Raw genomic sequence first — 14,173 nt, 5'->3', positions numbered from 1 at the left:
ATATTGAGTGCTCGATACGAAGTAAGCATCCGGTGTCGGAGTTCTGTCAACTTCAGCTGTGTCGCGGCTATACCTACGAAAGTTTCAAATCTACGCAATCCAGGAGTACTTTAGAACAAACAGCCTGTGTGTGTGTGCGTGCGTGTGTGTGTGTGTGTGTGTGTGTGTGTGTGTGTGTGTGTGTGTGTGTGTGTGTGTGTGTGTGTGTGTGTGTGTGTGTGTGTGTGTGTGTGTGTGTGTGTGTGTGTGTGTGTGTGTGTTTACGCCTTAGCGAAATCCTGTCAGGCCAGATTTGTGAAGCTATGTCGAGCGTGCGTGGCTTCTGCGCATAATTAACAGTTACGCACTTTGTTAACTGACAGCCGTTAGCTCAACGACTTGTACTTATCCAGGTTTTCTTTTTTTTTTTTAATCGGTTAGCGTGTATTGGATCTAGAACACAGAGGCTTCAGCTTACCCTTCTTATGACCATTTCTGAAATACAGGAGACGTGCAGAGCGGCTCTGAATGGCACGTAGTGACATACAGTTCGAACAGACCATTAAAGTGACACTGAAGAGACGATTTTTCTGGTGTTATCAAACTATCATTTCACAATGCTACAAGCACTAGTCTTGCGGCGTGAAGGCGCTTGGTAAGCGAGAAAAGGCGAAAAAAACAAAACGCGGCTGGCGACGCCACCTCGACATTTCCGCGCCAACTCGCTGTGACGCCATGGATTTTGACGGTGTCTGCTACGGCCCGCGTTGTTCATAGTCGGCAGAAATGAAGAGCGTTGTCCTCTAAGGGGGCCAGAGACCTAACGTGCCAAGTGTAAGGAAATTTTGTTATCTTGTTGAGCCAATGGGGTCAAAACGCGAAAGAAATACCTTGGAAACTGTGAAGTCACGCTTACATCAAAAGCACAGGTTTTGGCGCGAAATTAAAAAACGCAACCTTGACCTTCCCTTTCTCTTTTATTAGTAAACATATGATGTTGAAATGAAGGATTGTAGAGTTTTCAAAGAATAATTTATTAGCCTACATTGATTCATTGTTTCACTTTCGTGCCCCTTCAAATGATGCTATGCTATAATCGCCGATGGTGCCTAATTGCTGATGTAAAATCTTCAGCAGCAGCGTGCAAAAGCACGGATACGTAGTTGTTTTCGTTCGAAAGGAATACCGTGAAAGCGATGTTTTCAAGGCGCTTTGTGATTCAACAGAACGCCACAAGATGTTGCCACCAGCGCTCCCTGCTTCCGCCCACGTCTCCAGCTTTACGTTATTAAAGCGAGAGCCTCAGATGCCTCATCAAACGCGAAAATTGCCCGTCGGGGTCAACACGAATGATGAAAACAAAAATTTTGTGATGACGTCATCCTATGACGTCATGGCGTCACAGGTCGCCAAAATTTGTTACATCGCCATGAAGTCATCACATGACATCGCTATTTGGTCAAAGGTGGGCCGATCCCGGCGGCACAGCAAAACCACGTTGGGTGCACAAAGCTTTCGGGAGGGAGAGGGGAGGAGGATCAGTGCACTCGAGTGAGAAAAACAAGAAGGTGGCTTTCGCCTTCTAGTGATCTTAGGCGAATGAATAAGGGAACGTGCGACTTCCTTTTACGCTGCAATACCTTTGTACGGGCAGAGTGAAAATCCGTCTAATTAGATTTTGCTTCTCTCTTCTCCAAAACAGGAACGTGGCGCTGCACGGACTGGAGGCGATCTGGCGCGACGACGAAGTGGTGGGCTTCACTCGGCGCGGCGAGTACGGCTTTGCCCTGGGCAAGAGCCTGGCGTACGGCTACGTGAAGCGACCCGACGGCGCACCGGTGTCTGCGGAGTACGTCGCTTCTGGCAACTACTGGCTCGAGTCCCTGGGCCGTCGTTTCAAGGCCACCTTCCACGCCAAGGTCCCCTTCGATCCGACCAACAAGAGGGTCAAGGGCGTGTACGACGAGCCACTGCCCTGCGACAGCCGCCCCTGAAGCCGCGCTCGCATCTCTTAAAGGGACGCTAAAGTGAAACATTAGATCAGTTTATACAGATACGTTGTTCTCCGAGAACTCTATGGTCGTTAATTTCCTCACCACAGGTTAAGTGTTAGAAGACGAAAAGGTCCAATTTTCATTTTTTGAATTTCGCGCCAAAACTTCAGCACTTGAGCGTCAGTGTGATGTCACAAATTTGTCTTTTTGCTTTTTGCGTATTTTGGCAGCATTGGTTCAATGATTTTCTTGAACTTCCTATGTTAACACTGTGGGTCCCTCATGTAACACAATCTAAACAATTTTTTTTCCCCGATAAACGATTAAGTAGGTGTTATGTCCGGTGTTGTCGTCGGCCCATAGACGTACGCGTGGGTCGCGGTAGTCTCAAAAAGCGTAGACAGCCTCGAACGGTTAAAAACAAGTTTATTCCTACTCGGATGGAGGCGGCAGCCGAACTGCCGGGGGAAACGATGGGTGGCTCCTTTGCGCCGAGCGGGGGAAGGAGAGGAGTCAACATCTGGAAGTAGTTTCAGCATCCGGTCCTTCGCGGGGCTCGCTCTTGACACAGGGAGTACAGGGAGTGCTTCGAACACAACATCTCCTCCCTCCTTAGATTATCGCTTGGAAGCGATCTGGGGGCCGCCGTGGGCGCGTGGACGCTCTGGACGCACTAGGAAGAGAAGCCTCCGCTCGCTGGGTGTCGTTTCTCTTGTGTTCAGAGCCGGCGGGCGGCGGCGCCGATTCATCTGGTGCGAGATGCCAGGCTAAGTGGGACGAAGCTTCCGTCGAGGTGGCTGCTTGAATGGGAGGTTCCCTTGGCAAATTACCGGAACGACGTAGCTGATTAAGGTGGCGGCGTGTGGCCTTTCCGCCGATGTCGACGAGCCATGACCGCAAACCTATGCGTTTGAGTGCCGTCGCTTCAACCCAGCCGGGCTTTCTGTGGAACTGGCGGGCGTATATGCGCTGTCCACTTTCAATTCTCCTGCTACGCGGGAGCTTTTCTTCCTCCGACGGTGTTTTCGCCGAGGGCTCCGGGACAATTGCTGTCAGCTGGGTTCTCATTTCTCGTCCGAACATCAATTTCGCTGGCGTTTGTTCAGTAGTGCTTTGAACAGTGTTGTGCTGTCTGAAGAGGAAGCGCGCGATGCGGCGTTGCATTGTCCCAGTCTGATCTTTAGTAAGGGCGCGCTTTAGCTCAGCCACGTATCGCTCGGCTTGTCCGTTCGTCGCCGGGTGGTAAGGAGCTGATGTAACAGACGAGACGCCGTTGTCGCTGTAGAACTTGAGAATCTCCGTGGACACAAACGGCGTGCCGTTGTCCGAGACCACCTTGCGCGGTAGACCGAACGTTGCAAACAACGACCGCAGAGTGTCGATAACTGCTGCCGATGTCGTTGTAGCCATTTGTTTTACCTCAAGCCACTTGGTGTATGCGTCTACAACCACCAGGAATGAGCATCCTTCGATAGGTCCAGCAAAATCAATGTGCAGGGTGTGCCAAGGCGCGTCTGGTCTTTCCCATTCAGGAATAGGGGCTCTTGGCGGACTCCTGTGGTTGCATTGGCAAGGCTGGCAATCCTGAACTGTCGATTCTATATCACCGTCGATACCAGGCCACCACATGTAACTTCTGGCACACTTTTTCATGGCAACAATGCCTCGATGGCCTGCGTGGACAAGCGACATGGCCTGTTCGCGAAGTGCCGCCGGAATTACAACTCTTGATCCCAAGGTGACGCAACCGCGATGAGTGCTCAACTCCGCAGCTCGCTTGCGGTAAGCGTTGAAGTGTTCACCCTTTAGCTTCTGCACGTTGCCTTCTTGTATAGCTGCGTAGACTTCCTTCAAGACAGTGCACTCCTGCGTTGACGCTGCTACCGTGTCAGCTGTTAGCGGAGGGTTCGGCAGCGCCTCGAACATGAGTATATCACCTGGCGGGGGTGGTTCATCTATTGTGGTGTCTAGCGGCAGGCGGCTTAGTGCGTCGGCGTTCTGGTGTTTCTTTCCAGTGCGATGTACGAGTTCGTAATCGTACGACGACATCTTGATGCACCATCGTGTCATTCGCGGCGACAAAGTCTGTGGCATTGGCTTCTGGGGACCCATAATACCCAATAAGGGCCGGTGATCTGTTATGAATGTCACTTTTCTGCCTGTGATGTACTGCCGAAAGTGATCTGCTGCGTAGACGATAGCAAGTCCCTCTTTATCTAGCTGGGAATAATTCCTCTCTGCCTGCGATAGGGTGCGCGATGCGAAAGCGATCGGGGCTTCCCGTCCCTGGTCGTCAGCTTGGGAGAGGACTGCTCCTACTCCGTATGGTGATGCGTCACAGGCTAGCAGTAGGGGTCTCCTTTCGTCGTAGTGTCGCAGAACTGTAGACTTACGAAGTAGTTGCTTAAGGGCAACAAATGACTCTTGGTGGCGTGGCGACCAAGTCCATGGGACTTCTTTCTGCAGGAGCTGGTATAGATCGTTGGCCACTGTAGCTCGATGTTCTAGGAAACGGTCGTAGAACGTTAATAGCCCTAAGAACGACTGCAGTTCTTGCTTGTTAGTAGGCGCTCGTGCTTCAGTAATTGCTCGCACTTTGTCTTCAGTGGGATGGATACCCTGCGCGTCAATTTGATGTCCAAGAAACTTCACTTCAGGCACCGCAAAAACACATTTTTCTTTGCTGATGCGCAAGTTAGCATTTGATAGCTTTTCCAAAATGAGCTCCAAGCGTTCTGTGTGCTCTTCATAGGAAGCGCCACCGACAATAACATCGTCCAAGTAGACGCAAACGCCAGGGATCCCGCTAAGTGTAGACTCCATAAATTTCTGGAAGATTGCTGGCGCAGCAGATATTCCGAATGGTAGCCTTTTAACTTTGTAGAGACCCTTAATGGTGTTTATCGTGAGCAGTTCAGACGTTGATTCGCTCACCTTCAGCTGCTGGTAGGCTTGTGTCAAGTCCAGGGTGCTGAAGATTTTTCCACCACGAAGCGTGCTAAAAACCTCTTCCGGTGTCGGCAGTGGGTAGGAAGATGCTTTTGTCGCCAGGTTGACAGTGCTCCGGTAGTCTCCGCAGAGGCGTAGGGTACCGTTCTTCTTTCGGACGACAACGAGTGGTGTAGCCCATTCCGAATGTTGCGTCGGTTCGATGATCCCTTGTTCCTGCAGTCGGTCAAGCTCATTCTCGACTGACGTTCGTAGGGCGAAAGGCACCGACCTAGCTTTCAAAAATTTCGGCGTCGCATCCTCCCGAAGCTCCAGTGTGACTGGAGGTCCGTTGTTTCCAGGTATTTCTTCGGAGAAAACCGCTTTGTACTTCTGTTGAAGCTCCTCCACTGACGGATAGGTGGGTGTGTGGTGAACTCCGCCAATGACCACTCCAAGAGGGGTGAACCAATTTCGTCCTAAAAGGCTTGATCCGGAACCGTGAACGACCAGCAAGGGAAGCTGATGGGTCTGACCGTTGTAGCACACGTCTACGTTGGCACAGCCCAGTAGTGGAAGAGAATGTCCGGACCACGTTCTCAGCTGCGTGTCGTCTTGCTGGAGAGCTGGTGCGTTCTCACGCCAAGTGGCGCGAAAAGTGTCCTCGCTGATGAGCGTACATGCTGCTCCGGAATCCACCTCAAACCTGATAGGGCGCTGGTGTACCAAGATTTCAGTCGTAATCTTCGGTCTCGTGCCGAGGTTCACAACGGCGTTCAAGTCATATAGTACCGATGACGTTAGTGCTGTTCGGCTTTTATCTTGCGTCTGGCCCTCCTGTGCGTCGACATTGTTGTTCCGTTGCACTGAAGTCTTCGGTCGGAGCTGTTTGCGCTTCGTGATGCATGCCTTTTCAATGTGTCCCAGTTTGTGGCAAAAATTGCAGGTCGCTGTCTTGTATCGACATACCTGGGATCGTGCATGTCGTCGCATCGCCAACAGCGCTGTGTCTTTTTGCTTGATTTCGCCTTAGACGTGGAATGACCTGACTGCTCACTGGTGTGATGCACCGGCTCGACGTTCCGTCGAATATCCCTCTGCTGGTGACCGGCGCTCTCCGCTCGTTGGGCGATGTTGTAGGCTTTGGAGAAGGTGAGACCCGTCTCCGCGAACAGGCGTTGTTGTAGGCCTTCGTCACGCAGTCCGCACACAAAACGGTCACGCAACATAACGTCCAAGGGGAGCATAGTGGTGTTAGCAGGTGTGGCAGTCGATCCTCCCTCCTGCGCAGTAGCTGAAGTTGTCGCGGTCAACGTCCCGAAATTGCAGTCAGCAGCGAGCTTTTTGAGAGCCGCTACGTATTCGGCCACTTTTTCGCCTTCCAGTTGGTCTCGCCGTTGGAAGCGGGCTCGACAGTAGACCTCCGATGGCCTTGGGTCATAGTGTTCTTGTAGCGCTGCTACGATGTCGTCGTAGTCAACGGTTGCTGGAGTGCGTGGCTGAATCAGGGCACAGACTGTGTCGTATGTCTGCTCCCCACACAGCGTTAGCAGGTTGGCTCTCTTCATTGCTGTATCAGTGATGTTGTTAGCCTCGAAGTAAAATTGCAGGCGTCCAAACCATGATGACCATGATGAGCCGTTGAATTCGGGTAGCCGATTTGGGAGCCCGTGCGTAGCCATAGCTTGTAGCTTGTCAATATCGTTGCGTAGCGTAGGTCCAAATCCACTGCCTCGTCGCCACTGTTATGTCCGGTGTTGTCGTCGGCCCATAGACGTACGCGTGGGTCGCGGTAGTCTCAAAAAGCGTAGACAGCCTCGAACGGTTAAAAACAAGTTTATTCCTACTCGGATGGAGGCGGCAGCCGAACTGCCGGGGGAAACGATGGGTGGCTCCTTTGCGCCGAGCGGGGAAGGAGAGGAGTCAACATCTGGAAGTAGTTTCAGCATCCGGTCCTTCGCGGGGCTCGCTCTTGACACAGGGAGTACAGGGAGTGCTTCGAACACAACAGTAGGCCTTAGCAGGCGCCGTCAAAATCTGTGACGTCACGGCGAGTTGGTGCGGGAACTTCAAGGTGGCGTCGCCACCTGTATCTTGCTTCTGCGCGTCTTCTGGCGTACCAAGCATCTGCTCGCGATAACAGTGTGGCTTTCGGTAATGTGAAATTGTTACTTACTAATACGAGAAAAATCGTTTTTCACTTTAGTGTCCCTTTAATGCAGCGCCTGCATGATACTCGGCAGTAACCTAGGAATTCAGTACTTGCTCAATCCGCCCGACCCGCCGACGCATGTGGAGCAGTGGCTTTGGTTTTACGTTGTTGAGGCCCCGGGGTTCGATTCCTTACCACGGCGACCACATTTTGCTCAAGCCTGAGTGCAAAGTAGTCACTGTGGTTAGATTAACATGCACGTTAAAGAACCCGAGGTGTTCAAAGTTAAACCCAGAGTATCAAAAGCGGTGTCTCTCATCAGATGCAGTGTGGCTTTTGGGCGTCGGCCTTCGGCCCCGCGGATCAATCAGTCAACGGGCTCCGCGCACAAAACGTTATTGCGTGGGGCTTATGGGTTCCTGCATGCGCTGACCCGCCACGGTGGTCTAGTGGTTGTGGTACTCGACTGCTGACCCGAAGGTAGCGGGATCGAATCCCGGCCGCGGCGCCCGCATTTTCGGCAAAGGAGAAAATACTTGAGGCCCGTGTACTTAGATTTAGGTGCAGGTTAAAGAACAGTCAAATTTCCGGAGCCCTCCACTGCGGCATCCCTTATAATCATGTCGTGGTTTTGGGACGTAAAACCCCAACAGTTATTATTATTAGTGCCCGCGCTGTCTTAGTTCACGAGAGACGCCAATAACGAAACAAATTCGGCTCTGGGATGACGTGACGGAAAATAACGTGTACGATTTGTTGACGCATCTATGCAAACTTCTTTGACTTAGACAGGCGGTCCAAGATGCGTAAGCTTGATGTTAGTACGTATGTGTCGTCTTCTTTTGCGTTTTTTTTCATTACTCTATGCGTGTGGGCAACGCAGTATTTGATACTGCAGTCAGACTGACGTAAGCTGCATGTGTCTTGCATACGAACTTACACCCGTGTGCAAATGCATGCGTATCAGCAGCCATAACTTCCTTACCGTGCCAAGTTAACCAGGTTAATTGAGGACGCAACGTGCGCAGCTCCGAATTGTTATCGATAGCTTTTTCGCCTCAAGGCACGCGCGCGCGCGCTGTTTACTCTTTCGTGACGAGAAGCGATGATTTTGAACAGTCAAGCTGCAATAAAGTTGTTCTTTATTCAAGTCGACGTCCTGCTTGAATCTTTTGTACCCGCGTATGCGAGGAATGTCCTCGCCAGTGGTGCTGGTCGAATGGCGTCAGCGACTCCAAGTAACGTATGAAAATGCGCGTTCCCACGACATGGCGACTCTCGCAGCTATCGCACGTGGCCCGTTATTCCGAGGTGCTCACTGGGAGTCCCCTTGCGCGGCAAGTGCACTCGTGCATACTGCACGGCACCTGCCCCATTCATATCGGAATGCCCCAGAGCGTCGTCGAACGTTGCCGCCTTACAGGGATATATATAGCACGGGACGTCGTCGTCGGGGTTGCGTCACCAGGCGGCTTGTTCGTCTGTTGCCCCTGCAACCGGTTCATTTCGTTCGTTTATTTTTTTTTTTTTTCTTCGCTCTGCCCTCGCGCGTACTTGTCGTCTTCTGCCGATCGGCGGCGAGTCGGGCGGAGTCGTCGACACGCGTCGTCGGTTTCCAGGAATCGATAGATGTAGACGCCCTCGTGTTGGAGATTAAACGAGAAGAAAGAAAAGGAGTCGCCGCCGGGCCGCCGACTTTCGCGCGACATCGGCCCTGCTCGAACCGTGCGGTTCGACTTCGATCACACGCAGTACAGGTATACACCTATGCCGGCGTGCCTCCTTTGCCGTGCGACGAAAATTAAAAAGAAAGCGAGAAAGGGGAGGAAAGCCGCTCCCGAAGCAGTACAGGGCCACGGCTGAGTGCGGCGCGACCAAGGTATCATCAATGGGGCACAGGGCGGATCGTCTGCTTCTGTTTCGGTTGCGCGCCTCCTGTGATTATTATTTTTTTTCGAGCGCTGCCGAGAATTCCTCGTGACCGGGCCGCCTTGAGGTTGTTTGGCCCCGGTCGCGAGAAAAAGGGCGCGCGTCTTATGGGAAACATTGCAACCTGTTGCTCCTGCGGCGGCGGCCACACAGTCGATCGAAAGCGATGTCTATCTCTGTGCCGCGTGGAGCAAACGCTCTCGAGATTTCGCCCTGTCCGCTGGCACCGGCGAGACGTGTATAATTACTAGCTGCGCACACGATACGCGATAAGGCCGGGTGCAGCGAATTAGCCGCGGGCACTGCGCGTGGGGTCGACACGTACGACACAGTAGCAAGTGCAAACGCGCCGTTGTGGGAGAGAAAAAAACCGTAATACGAGTGCGTCTGTGGTGTGGCACCACTCTCATGTAGCGTGTCTTAGCTGCTGACCAGCTAACACTTAATAAGCGCGTATGCCTAAGGGCTGCGCTGTGTGTGCTGACAGCTGTAACGCACTTGCGAATCGAAACGTGCGAATCACTCAGTCCAAGGTGGACAGCTGAACGCTTTCGCCCATGTTCATTTCGTACGGGTGTTACTGTGCGTGTGTGTGGTCCACTCGAGGTGACGCATGATCTCGTGATTGGCCGCCACGCAATGGGGCGATGTGATTACTGCGTAATATCGGCTATAATGTGTCGTGAAAATCGGAGGCTGCGTCGCTCGGGCAGAAACTGCCGAACTTTGATCAAGAGGGGCGCGGTCGCGCGCCATATGCCGACTGCACTGATTTGATAGCTGCGCCAAACTGCGCCAACCGATGAAACCTGATACATCCTGCTACATTTTGCAAAAACTCATAATTTGCGCCAAGCGTGTGCCGAAACGTCGTCGTTCTTGTGGTCTTTTGGAGAAAAGAAGACTGAACGTGCTTGCCAAAACATATTTAACACTGTAATTTGGAGTGGTCATTGCAGTATATTGGCGAGTGCTATGTAGTTGAAGTATTTGCTAGGCGCAACCCTTCCAAGCAATTCAGAGTGGCCCTTACTGTGTAAATAAAGTTTTCTACTACTATAGACAAGGCCATTGTGCAAGATTACATACTAAGTTCAGTAAAATAGTTTTGTTGTGGACCAAGTTAGAGAAGAGTAATACTTGTTGAAATTGCAAGTTCTTGGACGGCAGTCTTCTGTGTGATTAATTCTATTAATTACAATGAGCGGTACGTGAACGTTCTTCAGAAGACCATTTCTAGAGTTGGTTTGTTTTACAAAAAAAAATTAACATTATTGTTGTAAATACTTCCAGAAAAGTTCATACAGGGGGTTCATGCAAGTTAATTCAGTTTGAGCATACAATCACCAGACTTATCATGAATTCCACACGCTGCAATGGACTGTGGGATTTTGCTGAGAAAGCATGCCGTCACAACATTCCTGGTATCTCGGTTCTGTTTGTCTACGGCAGCAACAGTCCGTGTTTGAGAACATGTCGAAATCAAATACAAAGCCTCCCTCCCATTGCCGCAAATTTCATAGAGCACAAATTACATTTCGGGTACAAAGGACCACTATCAAACCCTGTATTTGTTAACCTCCCGTGAACGAGGATCCTAACGATTTTCTCGATAAAGCACAACAGCAGGTACTTCACCGCGCAGCAAAGGCCTACAGGTTATTCTGAAAGCACGTACGTCACTAGAACAGTTCCTTTGGATATCAAGCAGAATGGATGAAAATTTACACAGCTTGTGCTTCCAGTACTGTAACAAAACCATCAGGGAAAGTCATATTCATTTACAAATATGACGCGGATTCCGGGAGAATGCTAGGTTGATATCACGGGACTGAAGAAACTTAAGCTGTCCGCAGAAAAAACGAAGAACAGTAACTTAATTTCATCTTTCGGGGTATTCTAAGTAACTTGCATGCGTTTCTGCATAATCGATTTTGTTAAACAAAATGGTATAACTGTTCCAAGCTTAGAGACAAATACTTTGCGTTTTAAAAATGTGTGCTTTTTAACTGCTCCAAAAGGTGTTCTGCTGCTCCAAAGCGAGGTTTTAGCTGCTCCAGAAGCTGAGCCGAAGTGGCTTCGGTCGATCACATCACTGCGACTGAGATCAGTAGGCGACTGATACCCTTGTACGTATACGGCTGTGCTCTCACCGTTTACATCGCGTTGAAGCGACAGACAGCACGAAAAGCGCTTTGCCTCCTGGGGCGACCGTATTTCCTTGTGTCAGCGTTTTGTAGAGTTACGCCAGTCGTATCCTAATGGAGTTAGCTGCTAGCCTTACTTCGTATAACATTCCAATTGTTGCTATCGCTTTGAGTGCTTCCACTCGCCTTTGCGGCGAAAACTGTCACTTTTAAAAATTAACATGAATAGCTCTCGACGAATCGCGGCCGAACTGCGTTATGATCTCCAACGGCACGAACTTCTTGTGCGGGAAATTAAGGGGCGCCAGCACCCATGCATTCTTCTCTTTTTTCGCTATTTTCTCGCTTATTAAAGCTCTGTTCGCAGTGACAATGGCCCACACCTCTGATCAAAATAGGGTAATCTACTATTCAAGATAAAGTTCTTATTTCTGTTTAGTGCCCCGTTCATAGAGAGTTTTAGAACTAAATACACAGGCCTTGGGTTCTTAGGGTTCGCTGGGTTTGCGTAAGTGCGCCGCAGATGTCTTAGAGTGCGGTTTGTTCTCCGTGAACCAAACGCAAGTGAATCTCCCTCGGTATTCACGAGATCAACGCTAAGGGGCTTTGGGGCCCACGCTATATTTTCGAAAAATAGGCGCCGCCACGCTAAATTTATGCGCAGTGGTCTACAACGCAAGGCGATTGCGTAAGCAAATCTCTGTACCCCATCCTAAACAGTTCTAATGGTCCTTGCCTCTGGAACACGTTTTTTCATTAGGTCGAGCAACACTGGGCTTACACCCGCGGCTCAGGCTCCAGGCAACGGTAGCATCCACCTTCACGACGAAGATTAGATGTGTTAGTAATGTGTTTTATGGTCTTGCATTACTACTCGCCCTTCTGATTCTATAGCAGCGGACCCCTGAAGTTATCGTGATAATCGGACTATTACGAGCTGCTCTCGCCAAACTGCCTTCCATTTCATTCATTTCTTACGTATTCCTTTATGACCAGGCACCAGATCAATCTAATTAGAGTTAAGTGAGTGGTAAAACAAGGTAATGACACGTGCGCGTATGTGCGAACAACTATTTGCAACAAGTGCTCGTCCACTCGTTGTTTTGACTTTGTTTTTAAGCCTAAATGTAGGGGGCTTCGCCCATTGTGTTCGACTAGTCCAATTCCGTCGACCTTCCAGTCTGTCAGCCTCGACTGGAGAGCGATTGAGAGGCAAACAGCGGAAGAATTACATAATTCTGTTCTATTTTCGATGCAGCTGACGTGACCATAAGTGTATTATACAGACCCATGGGGCCGAATACACGAAGCTCGTGGTTTGCAGACTTTCCACGTTACAGAAAAAGAGGGGGGGGGGGGGGGCTTCAGGAGGTGCATCGGCCAAACATTTGGCGGAATTGATGCTCGAATTGGCCGCTAGGCTAGCAAGCCTTCGGTCCGTACCTGCCGTTGAACTTCTGCAGCCACATCAGAGAATGAGATCGCATGAGATTGTCGGGGACAGGATGGACTTCAGCAATAAGCCGCAGTGCCGGATGGCCTTTGCACGAAATGCTGATCATCGATTTGACTTCATTTAGCTGTATGGTCAAAGAGCTCAGTTTGGTTCGTAAACTTTTATTTCTCGGCTATACAAGTATGTGCGTCAGAATGCTTCGCATCTGGGCTTGTTGGTAATCTTGCGTGTTGAGTGGTTGCATCAAACTTGAGAAACAAACGGACCAAGACAGACGAGGACTACCTGTAGCAGTGTCCTCGCCTTTCGTCCTTTCAAATCGAGGTTGCTGCAGCCACTCAAAACTCGATACTTACGCTGGACATCTGCAGTTTTGCAATAAATATCGCGCTTTTTGCTTCGTTGCTTGCACTGTACTTGTTCTGCACGAAATTTCGAAAGCAAAGCTCGAACCTTTCATTCTGGCCGCCGAGGTGGCTCAGTTGTTACGGTGCTCGACTGCTGCCTTGGACGCGTGGTTCGATCCCGGCCGCGGCGATCGCATTTTCGATAGAGGCAAAAATGGTAGAGGCCCGGGTACTTAGATTTAGGTGCACGTTAACGCAACCGGTTGTCGAAATTTCTGGTGCCCTCCACAAGGCGTGCCTCATAATCATATCGTGGTTTTGGCACGTAAAGCCCCAGCAATTAATATTATGTAGCTTTCATTCTGACGACGAGAATGCATCCTCGATCTATCGCCCTAAGCTACCTCAAGCCAAGTTGCGGTTGCCGGACTTTCTTCTTGATAAAGAGTCGCGCATGCATGTTTTTTCTTTTATTGTTATTTTTAGCTGCCGCCAGCTACGGAGCTCCCTCGTCGGATCACGTTTAATCTGTGAGCCTGTATCGAACAGCCGCCGCGGTCAACGCCACGCCGCAACCTTGCGTGGTAGTAATAGTATCTACTAAATTTACTATGCACGCGTGGCGATGGCTGCCGGGCGCGCACGTTGCGCTTGTGTACGCAGCGCACGTCGAATCGTAGGTCGCGCGCACGTGGCAACTCGCCGCCGGCATGCACGGTGCGATAATGCGGCCTCTTAACAACCTTTGCTTGCGCTTCTTTCCAACTCTTCCTTCGCCGTGGTCACTATATAGCGTGATCGGGTTTGTTACTCTTGGCCGTTATTAATTACACCGAAGCGCGAGCCGATCTGCTGAGAAGATTAGCACGAGGCGTGACCGCCGTGTCGTTCTCGGCGTGTATCGTACGTGTGAAGCAGGCAGAAGATGCCATCAAGACCGGACGTTTTATTATTGGCCCGAGGAAGCTGTATAAAATCTAAAAGCGTGGACTGCCTCTCCATCTCTCTCTCGGTCGATAAATTAACGAGTGCACGGGCCCCGCAGCATCGACACGCTGCGCGATCTGTTTTGTATATTTGTCGTCGTTGTTTTTATGTCATGCGTGGTAGCCGCGGGGAGATAAATGCTTTTTGGTTCGGTCGCGCATATACTTCATAAGTAATCAGTTGTGATCACCAGCACGGTGCTTCGTTCGCCTCGAGTAATGTTTTTGACCAAAAAAAGGAAAACGGAAAACGAA

The 14,173-nt window shown here is 50.5% G+C and overlaps 2 protein-coding genes across 2 annotated transcripts in view; one reads left to right on the top strand and one right to left on the bottom strand.

Annotated features, from left to right (window-relative positions):
- LOC119394083 (sarcosine dehydrogenase, mitochondrial) overlaps window positions 1-2,031 on the top strand; it is a 112,965-nt gene extending 110,934 nt beyond the window's left edge. Inside the window, exon 19 of the mRNA XM_037661332.2 lies at window positions 1,682-2,031. Coding sequence (XP_037517260.1) covers window positions 1,682-1,973 — 292 coding nt within the window. The 3' untranslated portion in view covers window positions 1,974-2,031. The remainder of the gene's footprint in view (window positions 1-1,681) is intronic.
- Window positions 2,032-2,585: 554 nt separating this feature from the next.
- LOC119371717 (uncharacterized protein K02A2.6-like) lies at window positions 2,586-6,469 on the bottom strand. The gene is made up of 2 exons (XM_037642207.1): window positions 5,871-6,469; window positions 2,586-5,607 (listed from the first exon to the last, which is right to left on the bottom strand). Exons 1-2 carry the CDS (start codon window positions 6,467-6,469, stop codon window positions 2,586-2,588), a joined length of 3,621 nt encoding a protein of 1,206 aa, XP_037498135.1.
- Window positions 6,470-14,173: the final 7,704 nt, after the last annotated feature.

This window comes from Rhipicephalus sanguineus, chromosome 1, assembly GCF_013339695.2.
Source record: "Rhipicephalus sanguineus isolate Rsan-2018 chromosome 1, BIME_Rsan_1.4, whole genome shotgun sequence".
Lineage (NCBI taxonomy): Eukaryota > Metazoa > Arthropoda > Arachnida > Ixodida > Ixodidae > Rhipicephalus > Rhipicephalus sanguineus.
The sequence above is the reverse complement of the archived record's forward strand: the minus strand, read 5'-3'. Positions and strand labels throughout refer to the sequence as shown.

Coding starts and splice junctions, on each gene's coding strand:
- LOC119371717 (XM_037642207.1), bottom strand. CDS start 6,469: ATGAAGAGAGCCAACCTGCTAACGCTGTGTGGGGAGCAGACATACGAC. Junction 5,608..5,870: donor GACGACATGCACGATCCCAG/GTATGTCGATAC, acceptor GCGCCCTATCAG/GTTTGAGGTGGATTCCGGAG.